We start from the raw sequence: 19437 nt of genomic DNA on the forward strand, positions 1-19437 counted from the left end.
AACAAACCAAATAGTTATTGTGTCCAAGTTGTAATGTTTTTCAACCCGCTAGTCTTATGACCTTAAATAAACTTTTACATGTTTGGACATTTGAAGGTTCCTTCCTGATATTTACGATGAAACAATTGTTGCCATTTAAAAAAATTAAAATCAAGCTGAAACCAGCATGTTTCAAGTTTTCAGATCAGTTATAAATATAAAATTATGGGAGAATTTAAAAAAAAAAATCATAACCACAATCCTGGTATTTGTGCTAGGGTTATACCTGTGGCTTTAGCCAAGAACTGTAATACTGCATCCCAAAAAGGTGTTAGCATTCCTGGCAGAATCAGAAAAAAAGGTCTGTCGCCCCAACAGCAGGTTAGAGAGTATAAAACATTAAATTTAGATTGTTGGTCTGCTATAAGGCATTACTGTAAAGGCAATGTTATTTTCTTTTTCAATTTTTTACAATACTATGTGAAACCAGAGCGATATGAAAATCATTATTGTCATTTAACACAAAGGGTAGAGCTCATGAAGATAACCAATAAGTTGTCTGATGTCTCGTCTTTCATATGGACGTTTCCATGCGGAAAATGCAGTGACATCTTATGTGCTACAGCTCATATGGGCAGGGGTCACGGTTAAATTTTCACTGTGGACAACCTCAAGAGGCCAAGTAAAGTGATTTGTATAGGTACTAAAATAATAACTATTGAAATATGTATTGTGCAATATTTATTAATAATGTGCGAAACATCACACCGTATTAAAAACATGTCTTATTCTTTAGTGGCCCAGGCATTTTGGTCCAAATATAAGTACTGACCCGGATACCCTTTCCCCTTAGCGTGAGTCCTGTTAGACTCTGAACCAGCTAAAGTTCTTTGGAAGTAAACAGTTAACTTCACAATGAATAAAAAAACAGGGTGCATGGTACCAGGCACGCACGTCGATATTTAAATACCAGCTGCTTTTTTTGGCAGCATTTAAAGGTTTTATTGGAGGATGTGACCCATGTTCTTGCTGAAGTCTGGGTTTGGAGACTATTGAATTCTAATAATAAAATAGATTTTATTAAAGTGTACCTTGGTTGTACTTGTTTTTTATATTAAGTCATTTATTGTTCTACTTTTTGTTTTTTTCGATACCCTGTTTTATTATTCTACGTGTAACAGTGTGCCCCATCACTGTTGCTTGCAACATGGTTAATAAAAAAAAAAATCTAAGTATATTTTATTTTCCTAAGAATAACTCGTTTAAGGGGCTTGCCTGTAAAGAAAGCTAGTTTCCTAGTCCAGGGGAAAGCTGACACTAAAAATTGGTATCCATCCTCCACCTTTGCATTGCGGCCAAAAAAATACAGAACATAATCCTTAATTATATCCAAGAAGAAATAGAATGAGTGCCCCTCACCACTTTTCTTTATCTTCAAAATGAAGGTTTATTCAAAAATACATACTCGGACAACACAAGGGAGGAAAGCTTGTTGGGAATAAAGCGTCTTCCACTCTGCACATGTATTTTTCAATAAACCTTCATTTTGAAAATGAGGAAAAGAGCGAGTGACTTTCAGTCTCTTTCTTCTTGGATATTATAAAACACAACCAAATAGATTCATTACCCTGTGTTACTCCTATGGACTGTGTGTCATATATCACCTGAAGATTTTCAGTGACACTGCCACTCATATATCTACTTTTGGTGTCCCTGAAGTGCTTAATCATAATGTTTTTCCATCCATTATTACGAAATACACTTTTTTTTTTCCTGAAACACCTAAGAGGAGGATGTATACCATTTTTCCTTTTTATTTCCTACTTTGCTTTTAATGGACCAGTAATTTTGTATATGATTTGTATTCTGAATCCTGACTGTTGGAGTAGCTCTTTTCATCTCAATAATTCAACTATTCCTACCCGATATCCACATTGATTCTTCTCTTGGTATAAGTCCCTGCTTGGTCTGATAAGCTGATACTCTTTCAGCTTTGTACTCTATTGAGTATATTTTTCTATATACAGTATTATATAAAGGGTCACTGCCTTCACTTCCACTAGCACCCCTCAGGACTATAAGGACTGTTGATGGTAATCATGGCTCTTTTTTTTTTTAACAATTCTTTTATTTAAGATTTTTTCAGCACATATCAGTAGCTAGTAACATAGAATAAATACATAATCACACAGTTCAAAAAGGATAAAACCAGTAGCCCAACCCCAGAGTGGCCCTGCACTGGTCCTATGGATAGATCATTAGCATCATAATCCCTCAAAACATGTTTAAGATGTATACAATGTCTCTTGGCAACTTATATTAAGCCTGCTTTGTTGTTTGGTTTTCCACAGAGCCCCCACGGCCAATTGCCCCACCACAGCTCCTGGGTGTCGGACCAACTTATCTACTTATACAGCTGAATGCCAATTCTATTATTGGTGATGGGCCTATTATTCTGAAGGAGGTAGAGTACAGAATGACAACTGGAACCTGGACAGAAACGCATGCTGTTAATGCACCAACCTACAAACTGTGGCATTTGGATCCAGATACCGAATATGAGATTAGAGTTTTGCTCACAAGACCAGGAGAAGGTGGCACGGGACAGCCAGGACCTCCATTAATAACAAGGACGAAGTGCGCTGGTAAGTCTATGGATTGGGTCATTCAGTAACAAAGTTTCCTTTTTTGTAGTGTATATTAGACAAATCTGTCAAAATATCAATTAATTTGAATGTACTTTTAAAAAGCTTTTAGTGTCTCTTTGCACCTCCTCAAATAATACAGAATATAACTGAAGTAACAGAAGCTTTAAAGAAGGTATGAGGACACAGAAATAGAAACTATTAAAAGGCTATTGAAATCTGTGGACATTTCAACCGACCCATTAGTCTTCTGTTATTATTTAATTGACCAAAGTGAATAGTGACAGTCCGAATACAGGTTTGAACTACCTTACATGAACAGTATATGTAATTCTGTTGGGGGTGAAGGTTTAGCATAGAATAGGTTTTTTTCTAATTTTGCTTTATGTTCAAAAACCCCTTCAACTCGAACTTATCCTATTTTTTTTATCCTATTTTCTTACTGCATTTAAATAATTGTAGTAATTTTTCACATGTCTTTCTAGTTCAGTTCTTTCAAGTTGTCTTTGTGCTTCCTTATAATATGCAAATATTCCCCATACTGTTTTATAATGTGACCTCTGTCTGTCCTTGAAATATTTTTCTAAGAATATATCGTACAATATATTAAAGGATGGGGGCTTTCTTGCTGAAGGAAGGTGGAGTTAAGCTGTTCAAATGGGTTCAGCTTAGCTCCTGACTGTAGACTACAAATGCTAAGGTTACAGATCCGTTCTGTGATTTTCTTCTGTATGCCACACATTGTTAGAGTAATGAGAGTGCAGCGGCTGAATTATTATAAGATAACCCCACTGCCGAGGGTCAGCAATACTAAAGCGTCTCCCTACTCAGGAGGATGGTTTAAGTGGAATTGGCATTTGAATTTCTGAGTGGAGCGTGGCTGTCTTCAGCTAAGCAGCGATGCTAAGCAGTACTTCAAATACTTGTTTTGTCAGGTCACATCACAGAACTGACAATTAAATGTGGCACTATCAGCATTTAAATCGCATAGAGTATGGAAATTCTGAGATTAAAACAGCTCAGCCAAGTCAGATGGTGAGCTAAACAAAATAATGAAGCCTCCCCTTTCTCTTCTTTTTCCTCAGCATGACAATGCCAAGCAATCTATGTTATGAATCTCCAGCTTGCTTTCCCCACCACGTTGCAGAGTGCTCTAATTGAGAAGATACTGTCATAGCTACTGCAATAGATGTTTTTAATGTTAGTGAGTTATACCAGTGTATGGCAAGGACACCCAATAAGAAAGAACCCCAACAATTTCCAGTGACTGATTTAGCAGCTGTAGATGTTAATGTATTATTTTTACTTTTCAATGTTTAAAGGGAACTTGTCATGTTTGCCATGATATCTGTTCTCAAGGAAGTTGTATAGCAGAAGGAACGGAATAGATGAAGATTTGGGAATGATTCGGAATAACATGTATTTTACAATAAAACCTCAATTTACCCCCTCACCACGACAGCACCACCGGAGAGTGGGGTCTGTCCCCAGGGACAGGAAACACAGACTTCAAACCTTAACACCTCCTCATATGCCGTAGTGGTTTCCTGTCCCTGTGAAAGACCCAGCACGAACCTCCGTGAAGTTCTCTGGTGCTAGTCGGAGGATCGTATGGCAGCCGGCGCTGCTTGATAGAGGCTGGTGGTCCCTTCCCCACTTCCGGGCTTGCGTGAGGGCTTATTTTCTGTGTTACAAATTTGTACTTCGTATTGGGATGAAATTCTGAATGAGGTAAAATTTGTGAAAAAACCGTTTGCACCATTTTCTTGTGGGCTTGGTATTTAAGGATTTCACTATGGGCTCCAAATGCCAATGGCACTCTGTTACAGATCTTCACCAATGACATGTTTTTATTGTCCATGCTTCCATGGAAACTGATCATTGCTCCCGGATGATGTCACGGGGAGCGACGGTCAAAGCTAATATGCCAGTACCCATGTGCTGCATGCTTTTGATTGTCTTTGGCAGCTTTCCTGGCGGCAGTCAACGGGTTAATACCTGTGATCGGTGCCAGCACTGATCGTGGTTGTTTGCTGTAATATCCAGCAAACACTTGGCTTGTATGAAGAGGGTGCAGCCGCTGAGCCCTCTCCATAATCCCTTAACAAACTAGTGACATGCTAATATTACATTTTTAAGGGGATAACTACTGCTACAAATGACTTTATAAAGCTAGTTGTACACCAATTTTTCTTCATACGCTCAGCAAATACGCAGAGAAAGCTCCCAACATACACACTGAGTGTACCCATTGACAGATACGGGAAGACGGGGACAGTGACAACACCAGGCAATAGCCCTGAATGTGGGCACTTGTCTGTCACTGACTGCTGCGGACACTCACTCCTCCTCCCACATTCAGGGGTAGGGGAGTAACAGAGTGACATTTTCCCACTGTATACAGCATACAATGGAATACATCTGAGCCCACCATTGTATGTTGGGGGATCCTCCATTTGTCAATGCAGTCTTGTCTTATATTCCGTCTAGTGTGAAATGCAGAAATATTGTTGTGGCGTTTTCTATGTTCCATATTCTCGGCACTGCCCTGTGCTTGGACACTTCAGGATATAGTACTGTACAATAATTTCCTGCTATTAATCCTCGTTCAGGTTCCTGTGGAGCCTCTCCTGAGGATAACATTGTTTGCTTGGATCGGCCTGGCTTGCACACGTTACCTTTCTCTCTGCTAATGCTGTTGCACGTTAAACATCAACCTTCTATACTGCGCTGCTGGGCTTCTTCACCATTTCTGTATGAATAGAAAAGCGAGAGGGTCAACAGTTCGCAATGTCCAAAAGTGAAATATAGCTATACTTTTACCTGGACTGCTTTATGTCTTCACTGAAATTCTAACCTTTTTATATTTTTAGTAGAAATGATGCCCCAGCCTCCACATGATATCCTGCCTCTTTTGTATAATACAGATGCCCCAGTTCATAGGATCTCTATTTCAATTTTTTTTTTTTTAAAGAAAGGAACATTACGAAAATCCTGTTCTCTAGCAACCTCAGTTTAGATTGTGATCATAGGAAGATTGGAAGTGTCCTTATTTATCAGTTATTATCAAATACAATAATATATTGATATATGTGACAACTACATATGACGAAGAAACTAGTACTTAATAGCCATGCCCTACTGTAGTTGTAAAAAGAACCTTGTGTTTCTGGGGTTGTACAGAAACCCCTCTGTTGGAGGTATTGAGGATGGGGCATGTATAAATTGAATATATCTGAGCCTTTGTTTTCTTAGGGAGATAATCCGGCAAAAGATTTTAAAATCCACATCCCATGTCATTTTCTATGCGTAGACATTCTGTATTGTGTTTGCACAATCTTTGTGATCTTGTTCAATGCAAAGATCCTGCAATCTAAAGCAGATCTTTGTGTGCACATTTCTATACATAATATCCCATATGAATTCAGAATACATTGATAATGTGTGTGGACAGAGTTCAATTCTCTGTTCAAAATAGAAGTGATTGTTAATTGAAACATACCGTAAATGCTTTTTTTAGTGTTTGTCTTTACGACAAGAAACAATGTTGACCATGTTCAGGGCGTTTTCGGAGTTCTTCTTTATTGTTTTAGTACATTCTGAATATGACTCCTTTTATTTCTTCACTGATAGGGTTAAATGTTGTCGATGCTTTGCATTGCCTCTCAATTATTAGTATTTTCATTTCTGCCAGTATAATTATACAGCACTTGCCTTCTTTCATCTCTCTTATGCTAAATAGCATTTGATTAATGCTCAAAGTGCCACCTTGTTTTCTTGTTTTATGCAAAGCAGTCCTGCTCAGTGAGCGCTGCTCTGGATGTGTGTGTTTGAAGTGTGCAGCACTTTCTGAAGTTTACTCTCTGCCTATTGTAAAGCTTCAGGGATGGGGAAATCATTGTCTGCAATGGTACCTAATTATAATTACTTTAATGGCGTCGTCATCAGTGCTGCACATTTCACACAACATAACGGGACTATAGGTCTGTGCAATTTACCTAATACCCGTGTTCACACTTCTCATGTGCGTGGGAAAAGAGGCTGGAGTTGTATTGTAACACCAAAGCATTGTATACTTTGCCTCTTCCAACAGTAAAATGAAATGTATTCCTAAGAAGACTTAAAGGGGTGTTCCAATTTCAGTAAATAAATGTTTTTGTTGGAATAATGAAAAGTTATGCAGTTTTACTTTCTGTATCAATTCCTCACTGTTTTCTAGATCTCTGCTCCCTGTCATTCTATAGGAAGCTTAAAGGGGTATTCCCATTTCAGCAAATGTTATTATTTTTATTATAAAAATGTATGCAATTTTCCAATATACTTTCTGTATCAATTCCTCAGTTTTCTAGATCTCTGCTTGCTGTCATTCTATAGAAAGCTTCTATGTTTTATGTCTAGTGGAGAGAAATCTGACTGTGGTCACACAGGTGCACGGCTCGTTATCTCACACAGCTCTGATTACTCTCTGTTACTAACAAGCTTTGCACCTGTGTGACCATGGTCAGATTTCTGTCCACTGGAAGTTAACAATGAAGCTTTCTATAGAATGACAGTAAGCTGAGAAAACTGTGAGTTATTGATACAGAAAGTATATTGGAAAATTGTATAATTGTTCTTAATGCAAACAATAACATTTATTAATTTGCCGAACTGGGAATACCGCTTTAATGTTCATATGGAAAGGGGTATTCACGGTTGCTTAAGAATATCCATTGTGTCTAGCACCAATACCGTATTTTTCGGACTATAAGGCACACTAAAAATCTTTTGATTTTCTCAGAAATCAAAGGGGCGCCTTATAGTCCAGTGCGCCTTATATATGAACCATACTTAATGACAACCCTTATAATCAGGTGCGCCTTATAGTCCAAAAAATACTGTACTTACTTTGTTCGATACAGTAAACCATATAGGTCACTGTACAGAAAAGCAGTGCTTAATCTGTCTTGAGTGTAGAGATCTGTAGCTACTAATCCACTCCAAATTAACCAGAGTAAGATTCATAATGATAAAACTGCCATTTATACTTTATTCTGGTTGGTTTCATAATAATTTATTCTGGGTGTAAAAATAACTGAGCAGAGACTAACAATGGGTGGAGGAGAGACTCAAACTCAAAGGTGTGGACTTTAGGGCTCACCTTCTGTGCCTCCTAATATATTATGTATGGATTATGTATGGAACAAGTGTATAAAAAGAAAAAACCGTCCGCTTTTCCAATCACGCCTGGATCCTCAAGTGTAATGGCGCACACAACAAAGTCCTCAGCAAATCAACCAAACGTGTATAAACTATAGAAGGCTTCCAGCACTCCAAAATATCCAGTAAAAATAATCCTTTATCGACTTCTATGTGTTATATCATAGATGGATAAAGCAACAAGAAAGATGGACGTGTTTCATAATGTAACAAGAAAGATCCATGATGTGACATGTAGAAGCCAATAAAGGATTATTTTTACCGTGGATCCTCGTGGATAATTTGGATTGCTGGAATCCTTCTACTGTTTGTACAGTGGATGCTCTAAACGACAAAAACAGGAGTGTTCAATCCTATTTAGGCAATGCAACTAATCTCTGGCCTCCGTAGACACATTTGGTGGTCATTAGAGATGAGGACCCCTAGTTTCAGTTGTGGTTCGGCCGTGCAGTCCTTATGTGTTGCTGGTGGCTGAACATCCATGGCTACTAGCCAGGGCTTTTCAGCAATCCATTTGCTGGATTGGCGGCTGAACAGCAATACGTCTGTGTCATGTGGCCGAACCAGACCTGAAACGCACACACACATTTTGCACCAGGGTACACATGGGTTTTAAGCACCTTAAATCAAATATTGCACATGTACAGTGTAAAGAACAGTAACAGAGTTTTGACCACATGTATAATAATAAGTTCCTGAAATATGTCATTGGACACATTTTAAATTGCTTTATACCATCATCAATTAAAAGGTTGCTGTTTAATTTGCCAGACCGTAACAATGATGACACTGGAATAGTAAATAAGCTGCTTCCACGTTTTGCTTTTGCTTAATCATGGAAAGGGTTATATTTAATCACCCATATTAAGATTGGTCACCAGAGATCAAACAGACCTGGTATCTGGTTTGCCAGCTTAAGGACATAATGCCTCCTCAACCCTCATATATAGGACTGGCAAGGGCACGATGAAAGCCATTAGAGAAGTAATCACTGCTGATCTAGTAATTGTATTAACAGCCTACATCTCACCTTCCTGCTTGACCCCTGTGTAAATGACTGCAATTATACTGAGTATTGCACAGAGTGTGGTTACATCTTGTTAATAACTGGATTAGCCTTGTACCGTAGATGACTCTAGTCCTAACTGTGGGAGTGGTTCCATTGTTTAACTTGTTCCTTATGCTTCCCAAAGCTGCCTGTTAGATGCATCTGTGATCAGTAGAAAATATTCTGATGGTTAAATATACTGCATTTTACAGTTATAGAGAAGAGGTTATGTAATAACGCCCAAGTGAAAATGTTCAGCATATCAACCAAAAAATTAAGGGGATATATAAATATATAAAAAAATGTATATAAAAATTATTTTTATCTGCAGCTAGGCACCGAGCCCTGACATAAAGTACAAATAAAATGCTTTTCAGCAGTTATCTTATTATCCTCACTACTGGGGATGATTACATATTTAATAAATATGTACCGGATAAATATAGTCGCAAGAAAATGCTTATTACTTTAATATACTTAAAAAATATTTCTTTATTCCACCATAATAGAAAAGCGACGTTTCTCCCTCTCTATGAAGGCATTATCAAGCAACAATATAAGTGTAAAGTATTTATACAGGTGTTGCAGTGACATCACAAAGCATTTTTACAGTAATACCCCAAAAAACATACCACAAATGTATAATAAAGTGCAATACATGTAATAAATATTATATATCTTGTGAAATGATTACATATGTATAAAATTCGATAAACACAGCAAATCTCAGGGGGCTGGCCCTCATGTCATGTGACTGACTTGCTGCTTAGGAGCTTGAGCAGTAGCAATCATGGTCCTGTCACAGCCATTTTACTTGGCTCATTCACACATTTTCCCTCATTCACACAGATACACACAGCGAAGTCTCGCAACAATCACAGTAAATTTCAGAGGACTGGTCCCCCATATGACTAGCTCGCCAAGTGCCGTCTATGCAGGTAGCCTTAAAGTCCACAACACAAAGTGTCTTAAAGACCTCATATACCAGATCTCCTCCGGGAACGTTGCTCCCTATAGGGGTCCAAGCGGTGCCGCGACTCCATAATATTCTCTGCGTCACCAAGTATTCCAATCCCCCAATATTCTCTGCGTCACCAAGTATTCCAATTCCCCAATTCTCTCCATTCCAGCCAAATTCAATATATACTGTTGTAGAGAAAAATAATATTATTAATACTGTGGTATCTGAACAATGGATTATACATCATTTCCCCTCAAGTGAGTGTAGAACATATGAATAAAAATCGGAAAGTCCTTATTCAGACCATGTGGGTGTAACATATTGATTCTGTGTATCCATTGGATCTCTTTTTTGTTTCAGTAATTTCTCCCTGTCACCTCCTCTTTTAAGGGGGGGGGGGAGATGGACTCTTTCGAGAATTGCAAACCTCAACTCATCAACCCTGTGTCCCACCTCTCCCCAATTTAAAGATAATTACAGCGGCACTGTAAATGACAGTCACTTCTGCAGGTCAAAAAAAGAATTGATTTGATAAACTTTATCAGAATCAGGATGTTCAAAGGTGTTGCCCTTTAAAGAGGACCTGTCACCCTGAAAAAGTGCAGCAGTGTTACACTGTTAGCGTTATTAGAAACCTCCATAACGCTTACTAACACCGCTGCGCTGTACAGTACTAATGCCAGACCGCTTTCAAAGCGCCCGGCATATACATGAGGGGGAGGATCTGGGGGCAGTATGACGCGCAGCAATCACGCTGCCCTATGGAGCGAGCGGTGTTGTCCGGGGAAGGGGCAGCGCCTCGGACCACCCCCTCATGAATACGCCGTACCGCTTTGTGAGCAGTCTGGCATTAGTACTACACAGCGCAGCAGTGTTTGTTAGCGTTATCGAAGGTTTCTGTTGGTGCTTACAGTGTAACACTGCTGCGTTTGTTTTAGCACTAGGAGCTGCTTACTTTAGTACTTTTTCAGGTTGACAGGTCCCCTTTAACATCAATGAACAATTCTCACATGACATACAGGGAAAACAACCAGTTTTAGCTTTCTTGTTGTGAGTCCTGGTGGTTACATCTGTTTTTACCAATAAATCCCTCAAGTTTTTATTTCTTCTGTAAGAGAAGAGGGATAGTGATTGAAATTCCTATATATGCCTATACAAATTGACCAAAATCGACCAGTTTTTTTGGATCATTTTTCTTGAGGCCATCTTCTAGCTATGGGCTGTATATGTTGACACTAGTGGTATGCTTTTGGCTGATGTTTCCCGGGATTGTGGGCTCAAAAGTTGGTTTCTGTCCAAACCTTGAACTTGTTGTATATGTCTCATCACTTAACCCTTTGGGTAGCCACGTCTCACTAATTTTCTACCCATGGCTAGTAGTTTAGAGTCTTGTTTGAAAACATAATCTACTTTTCTTTTTACTCTTAGCAATTGGCTAAACGGTAAAGATGAGATCATCCCCAGTAGTCACGATAATAACATGACTACTGAAAAGCGTTTTATTCGCACCTTATGCCAGGGCTCGGTGCCTAGTTGCAGATGAAAATAATTAATTGCAGGAAATGTGTTTTTGTTTTGTTTTTTTAATGATTGATGGCTGAAAGACACTCCTGTCCTGGCTTGGCCCATGTGGCTCACAGCACTTGTTGAACACGGGATCAGCATCCGGGGTCAGTTGCAATATGTCTATTTTTCTGTTTGCCAGTTTGCGACTTTGTCCTATTCAAGTAAATTAGGCGGCAATACGAAGCAAAATTACTGCACTTCAGTATGCTTGTTTGGAAGTGAAGAGTTTTTTTCATTTTTCTAGTTTCAAGGAGCCATTTTTAAATGGATTGTCCGACTACTAGAAATAATCAGCTGAAGTGCTGGGGAGAGCTTTTTAAAAATTAAAGATTTACTCACCTCCTCTGGCATTGCCGTTGTCCTACACCACAGTCTGTCGGAACTGTGCTCCTGTTTGTTTACAAGGGCACAGCAGCTCCGCACCTGCAACTTCTGGGCGCCTGCCACGCCCACCCATCTCATATCCCGGTGCCTGATACAGCTTGGAGGAGTGACTGGGGAGGTGAGTAAAGCTTCCTTTAAAAAAAAAAAAGAGAGAGAAGCTCTCCACACGCACTGTCGGACTGGGGAACCTTGGACCCACCAGAAATTAATTAGCCCACCCTGCATCGTGCCTGAGGAAACACTCTATTAGCCTCCACATTGGGTTGTCTTCTGCTGTGTGGGGTGCAGTATTAGGTTTGAGGCTGGACCTACAGGATGATTCTCTGGTGTACATACAGTGCTGGACTGGCTCATTAAAGTACCAAACTCATATTAATATACTGCATTTATACTTCCTTTAATTTCTAATGGAAGCACATTGATAGCTGGTATAAAATGTCCCTGGTGCTTACTGAATTCTCTGTCCATTTACTTAATAAAAATGACATTGTTTTCCTTGTTTATGTCTCTCTCAATTAGGCACCGCTTCTTGTGCCTCTGTCAGAATTAGTTTGAGCTTATGCTCCTTCCTCTAATAGCCTTGTTATAAAGATCTGTTTCGGATCCATTCTATCTGGGAGACCTTGCTTATTATTTTGGGCAAGCCACTGAGAAGCGATGCAGCAATTTGTTACTCTTCCTGCCAGGTCACGCTTCACTTGCACACATTACCATGATGTTTACAATGGGACCTTGTAATATTCTCAATATTCTCCATGCATATTTATGTGTTTGTGTTACACTTAGTTAGCATGAGTTATAATGCGCACTTCATGAGTGACAAATGGAGACTTACACTTTCAAAATCCTATTCTAACACGTTCAACCAGGATAATATGCAGGTGACAGATGATATTTCCAATCCTCCTGAAGTTTTTAGCAGGATTTTACTCTATACAAAGTGAGAATGTTAAAGCTAGTTGGTTTCTTTTGGAATTTATATATGTTAAAGCTGTGTGTCTTTTTATGTCTATATAATGCAGTCTTTTTGTTTTGTGGCTCAATTTTCAGATAAGCATTGCATAGTCAATGGAATGAGACCAAACTACTCAACCTGAATTCACCTAACACAGATAGTGGCATCTTTATTGTATAACCTTATGAGGAAGTAAAGATGTATTTTATTTAATAGAATCATGTTAACAAGTGTCAGATGTATGCAGAAAAGGATATTTGTATTCTTTTCCGTGAATATTATAAGATTATTAGTTCTGAACTAATAAAACTTTTGCCTGTCATCACTGTCTGGAAAAGTACCTCCATGCTACACATATCTATGAATTTGCCAGTGCAATGCCTCTTTTTATCTTGTCAATCTGCTTTTTTCCAAGTCTGCCATTAAGCCTTGGACAATTTGGACTCTATGTAAAAGTAGTAGCAAAAACCATATAGTGCAAGCCTTTACCAATTTATCTCTAGGCTTTCCTTTGGGTGTTGGATGGAACACTGTATGTAGTTAAGTGGTAAACAAGAGGTCATAAAAAAAGCCCCATTCAGCTTTATTGTGTGTATAAACTCTTAGGTGTGCTTTATATACTTCATATATGCTGTATATACACGCAGAGCATGAATATAGTGCCTAATATATTTTCATGTGTGACAGTTTTTTGGCAACATTATGATGGATTCGTTCACCCCAGACAATGTTTATTTTGTTTACTTCATTACACATAATCCACCTGTGCAAGTTCCCAAGGCTCGTGTTGACTTTAAAGTCTACCACTGAGCTTATCAGCCTCTCTGCAGGCAGCACAATTTGAATTTTAAAGCTAGCAGAATTTGTCTCTTGAGTAAGCTTTCCGTTGGACCTGGCGTCCCTTATTTTTGTGCTTTTACTCAGATGTAGCACATGCCGAGCAGTCCTTCTGAATGATGTGGTGATCTACACAATGATCCCAGTTGGTGAGGTCTCTATTCGGGGTGTTTGAGCCCTGATTAAAGGCTTTGAAGCACAACACTAACATTTTTTTTCACAAATAGCTCTTGGGATGTAGAACAAATTTGACTTTAATCTGTGTTACCTATATCTAGCGTTTTCTTTGCTACCCTCCTCAGTTTTGCCCAGTCCTGAAGACAAGCCCTGTTATTCCATCCTGTATAAACTATGGAATCACAGGTGGGTGGCTGCTGCTCACTGTTCACAGATGAGAAAGTTGCGGGAAGTCATGTGACCGTGCTTTCTGTGTTTAGCTGGCGTGAGTGTGTTCAGGACTGTGGAGACAGATGTCTCCTACACAGAATAGTGAGGTAGAAGGTCCCCCATATTCCATATCAGGCTCAACTTTCCAGTCTGTAATTCAATAGAACTTTCTCTGTTGCTCTCTTTCTCTCCATCTCATGCTGCACCCCCTCCCCCAGCTAGTACTTGCACTTAATGCAACTTGCAGAAAAGCTATTAACTTTTAGTTACATGAAGTGTATTCTCTGTATGACATGAATGCTCCTCCATGTGCTGAAAGCTGCCAGGTTAGTCAATATATACATCCTGTATGAATGCTATGTAGTGTTCAGTGGATTTACTTGTAGAGAGAACCCAACTCACAACACATGGAAACTGCGTTTCAGGGCAGATACAAGAAGACGTTAGTCTCCTCCCACTTCACCACTGTTGAAAAATAGTTTTATAAAGAAAATTCAGATAAATGCCATAACTATGGAAAGGAAAGGGAGGGTCCACAATATGGGCATCTTTCATCTTTTAATGGAGGAATTGTGTATGGTGGTACAATTTGGTAAAGTTTTTGTAGTTTACTTATGATTCTGCACATAGCAGTAAGGTATACTCTACTTTCCTCCCGGTAAAGGCATAAGAGATTCAGCAACTGATAATCTCAACGCGTGACCTACAATATTTCCCTACAACATCTTTCGTATAACATTGTTTAGGTTTATCAACTATTTTCCTGCTTACAAAGGGTAAAATGAAAAATGTAAATGCACTTTTTTCTTCTTAATTGTTTTCCTAGCACATTTTTATTGTGTTGTGTCTTGTGTATGTGTTTCAAGCATATATAATTTATATATGCAAACAGTTTCGCTACACGCTTTGAATGGTTCTGAAGGGTTATTTAGGGATGTCACAACCGAATGCCATTGATTAATTGATTGAATGCCATCTACTGAGCATAGGACCACTATGTGATATGAACAAGCCCTTGCTTCCATTTCAAGGTCATCTTGAGTATAAATATTTTTCAGAAACAATGCATTCGAGTAATTAATGTAAATACTAGCTTTAGCTTTCAGTCCCATAAATAGCAGTATAAACTATGTAATGTGTTGTACTTGGTGAAAGCTGTAATTTACCCGCCATTGTATACATTTCCCCATTGTTTGACAGCGATATTTTACATTCAGATCAGAATGGTCTAGGCCACATTCCAGCTGAATCTGTGGGCAACACCAGCCACTGTTTATTTTCTTACAATGTTATTAACAATTCTTTTCAATACGCAGGAAAATAATTCCAAGATAATGGACCGTTTTGAGGAAGGAACCTTGGAAATTATAGTCGCAGTTAAATATTCCCAGCTGGTGGGCACCTTTATTTCAGCCTTTTAATATTCTCAGTGCTCAGATTTTTCACCTTACTTTCACCTTACTTATCTCTACAGTGTTTTCTCTTGATGTTTATAGGTAACTTATTTACCCGAAAAGAAACCTTTTTCAACTATTTAGTATAAAAATAAAAGATTAAAATCCAAGCAAGAACAAAATTTAAATATTTAATACACCAGTTATTAGGCACAAGATATGTTACCTCTGGGAAAAGATTAGACAAGGATGAAACTGTTAATGACACTGTGTGCTGCCAGGGAATCAGATTATAGGGCATTAGACCTGTGCTGCTGTGCTGCTTGTTTTCTGATTTTGTTAAATGAGCTTGGACAGAGTATCTTCAGAGTTATGTCAGTTGTGTGCATGAATCGGTTTAATATGAGTTTTTTGTGCCATAAAACATGTTTTATGTAATATGAAAAGCAATATTTTCCATACCGTTACTACTACTATTTCAAATGTGCAGCAACAATGATATAATACATTGTTTTAATCTGGCATTTGTGAGCCTTTTTTGCATCTTGAAATCCAAAATGCCTAAATACATGTCATCCCCTATTCTTAAAATAAATGACTAATCCTACCAAAGAAGAGGGGAGAGGGATCTCTCCTAGGCAGGTTATTAGAGAAAATCCAAAAGGGGGTATCAGTCAACCCTAAGGCACCATAGCCAGGAGATTAAAATTTAACTTTTTTTAGTAATATATTAATAGAGTGACAAACAAAAAAGGATAGTATCGAGACCTAAAAACACAGGAAAGCCACCAATGGAGTGTAACGATTCAGCTAGAACTGGTCTTCCCGGGTAGCCAGACTAGCAACCGAATCTGGACAAATATAGTGGTGTACCTGTAAAGTGCAGTAACTCAAAATTGAGTAGGGCAGATCGTGGTGGGAGTGCGTGTGCTGTGACTATTGCTCCACAATAGAGTCTGGACCACTGAAAATGCTAGTCGCATTTTATCCCTAAAGTAACAGGGTTTACTCTCATTCAAATGATCCAGGAGGTTGTAGGTGTTATATGGCAATTAATAAATGCATAAACAATCCTGCATACGGCCAGGTACAGTGGTCTAGATGACATGCACAGGTAAGGTCGGCTGGAAAACACGTCTTGAATTGAAGTGTCGACCCTCAGGGACAGTAGGTAGCTACAGTGGTTTGATATAGCATGCATAAACACCTTTGCCGACTTGTGGTGTCAGCAGAGGTGTAAAAGATGCAGTCAAAGACACAGCCGTCAGTAGGTCAGGCGATCAGATTGTCAGCCTTGACATCACACTTTTCTGGATTTACTTTTTGCCAGGAAACGGAAAGTTAAAATAAAAATGCTATGGGAGCTCGCTGACATCACAGTGTGTGCTGAAGGTGGAGCACAGACTAGACCGGCAGCGAGCTGCTGATGTCACAGCTCGAACGACAGCACTGGACGGAGAGAGGGTACCAGAACATCGGGTGGGGGCTGTACATTGGCGGGCGGGGGCTGCCGGCTGTACACTGGCGGGTGGGGGCTGCTGGCTGTACACTGGTGGGCGGTATACTTTGGGGGGGGGGGGCATGCACTGACGGGCTGTACACTGGGGGCAGGTTAGGACCAACACATTTCCTACCCTCAGCTTATACTCAAGTCAATAGTTTTTTTTTTTTTGTGTTAAAATTAGGTACCTAGGCTTATACTCTGGTTGGCTTATAATCAAGTATATTCTTTAATATGGATTTCAATTATCATTGTTACATAGTGCCTAGAAGGGTGCATTTGGGTAAACACGTGGGAAATCATCCTGTGCATTCCAGACCAGGCACGATTATTTCTGTAGTTAAGCATTTACATATTTACATTTTTTCAGAATATACGCCAACATGTATACCTTCCCCTAGGAAAACTCTTCCAAAGTTGGACATTTTTACTTACATGTTGATAATAAAAACCAATAAAGTGACAATGACCACATAGCCAAGTATTGACCATGTGTAATTAAGTTTATTACTAAAAAAAGCTATGTATCAATCCAAGCTTACTTGAAAAGTTCCCCGTTCTGTATGTGCTTAGAAGTGCTTTTCGTTCTCTTGCCTGGCATAACAGCCTGGAAAGTTGCCCACTTCACAACTAGGCGTTTGACTATGTGCCAAGGTTTATGGAATGATTGGCACTGCACAAGCTGTAAACTTCACACATCCTCTGTGGATTTCTATTAATTATGCCTTGGGTTTTTATATTTTTGAAGTAGTCATCCAGTTTGACCTACAGCATATACCATGAAAACTATAAGAGAGCAGTATTAAACTATCCACGTCACTCTAAAGACCGTAAGAAAATATTATACCAGTGCATTGCTCACTATTGGGAAAGCACCTGCTTCTATTATAAAGAAAGCCTGACAGGGATTTTGCCCATTAAAACAATAGCGAGAAGGAGAAAACATACATGGGTGGGGATCAAGTTGCTTGGGCATCCATTTGCTGAAAGGTTAAATACAAGTTGAGATAAAATATAGCTGAATGCAGCTTCACGAGGTCATGTCCAGAATCTTTTCTAGTAATTTGTGATCCTCATAGCATCCCTGCCGGAATTCGCATTATCATCAACTGCTTTCTATCATCCCTGGAGTGAGCAACACAGGGAACACATAAATCGCCCCTTGTCAGAAAATAGGAATTTATTGGTTACGTTCCCCTATATCCAATGCAAGAAAATAATGGCCAACTATTGACATTATAACCTATGGACACTTTTATTTGCCATTTTTATTAATCACCCAATGTTTTATTTTAATCTCTGTTTTGCATCTTCGGTAACCTTGTTTCCTGTGTTTCCCTTGTGTTCTATTGTTTTCTTTTACATTATATTTAATCCGAAAGTGTATCCAGTAAAAAAGATGCTGGTGATTTTGTTTCATAAATATATTTGGCTTTGCTTAATCCCTACACTGCCTCCTCTTGCAGCTTTCACAAAAGTAAAGTTGTTATGTCCTAGGAACTTCCTGAGCCCAATTTTTGTTTAAAAATATTTTTTTGCTCACAAATCCTGCCTGCATGTGTACTTTACATCACACAATAGAATTCTATAGTGGCGCCTATTTTATTGATTCTTCTCTAAGCTTGTCAGAATATCATTGTAGGGTTGGGGAAAGGTCTTGGAAGCCCTTGTTTGTTAATTGCTGTCCAGCTAGGGAATTCCATAGGCATGAGGGATGTTCATTTCTTGCCTTCTAGCTTCTACTCTTCTGCTCATTTATTTTTATTGTGTATTCTTTTGCTTTGGCTCAGTTCTGCTAGACAACACGTTCTGGCTGCTGCCTCTGGCTTTAGTAGTACAGGATTTAGCAAACCAACAGAACCACTACAGGGATAGAAGAGCTATGTTCCATCTGTCTGCTGTTTTTCAGTTAGGTTTACAAGCTTGATTGGAAATTGGACAACATCTAGTGTCTCAATAGAAGTAGTGAGGTCTATAGATCAGCACTGAGTTTTATTCAAAAAATAAAAAAATATTTACTAAATGTCAACTTTTTACTATTCTCATTTAAATATTTAGTAGGGTGCATATATAATGCATTGTACTTAAAGAAGCACTTTTTTCTGATGATCTATATTATAAGTATGTTATATTCACCTTCAACCATTCAGTATTGCAGAACTCTCCGGCTTCTTCTCTTCTCAGCTTCGCCCTGCTGTCACTAGAAAGTACACTTTTTTTTTACACAGAAAACAAGCCCTTTTACAGCTCTGTAAACAGAAAAATTAAAAGTTTCTAGTTTTCTAAAACCTGGAGTGAAAACATGCAAAAAAATTGCCTGGTTCTTAAGGGGTTTAGAATTTCCTCAGTAATACTGAAATTAACAATTAGGTTGTATTTTGGTGATTATTTTTCAATTTTACTTGTTGGAATACCTGCTACTTATTTATTATAATTGTGTCAATGTTTTAATTTTATAAATTGATTCCAATAATGAATCCCCCTCGCTGTGCCTCTTTTAATCATGGCCTTTGCTGGATCCTTTTAGTTGCCAGGTAATATGCTCTGACTTTCCGTCTATTTGCCTGTGTTTATATTGATG

General features: G+C 38.7%; 1 protein-coding gene across 22 annotated transcripts in view; it reads left to right on the plus strand.

Moving 5' to 3' along the window:
- Positions 1-19437, plus strand: part of PTPRK (protein tyrosine phosphatase receptor type K) — a 233579-nt gene that overhangs the window by 118656 nt on the left and 95486 nt on the right. For all 22 annotated transcript variants that reach the window (XM_072141567.1, XM_072141570.1, XM_072141572.1 and 19 more), the window contains exon 7: positions 2331-2624. In XM_072141567.1, the coding sequence (XP_071997668.1) occupies positions 2331-2624 (294 nt within the window). The remainder of the gene's footprint in view (positions 1-2330; positions 2625-19437) is intronic.

This window comes from Engystomops pustulosus, chromosome 3 (assembly GCF_040894005.1).
Source record: "Engystomops pustulosus chromosome 3, aEngPut4.maternal, whole genome shotgun sequence".
Taxonomy (NCBI): domain Eukaryota; kingdom Metazoa; phylum Chordata; class Amphibia; order Anura; family Leptodactylidae; genus Engystomops; species Engystomops pustulosus.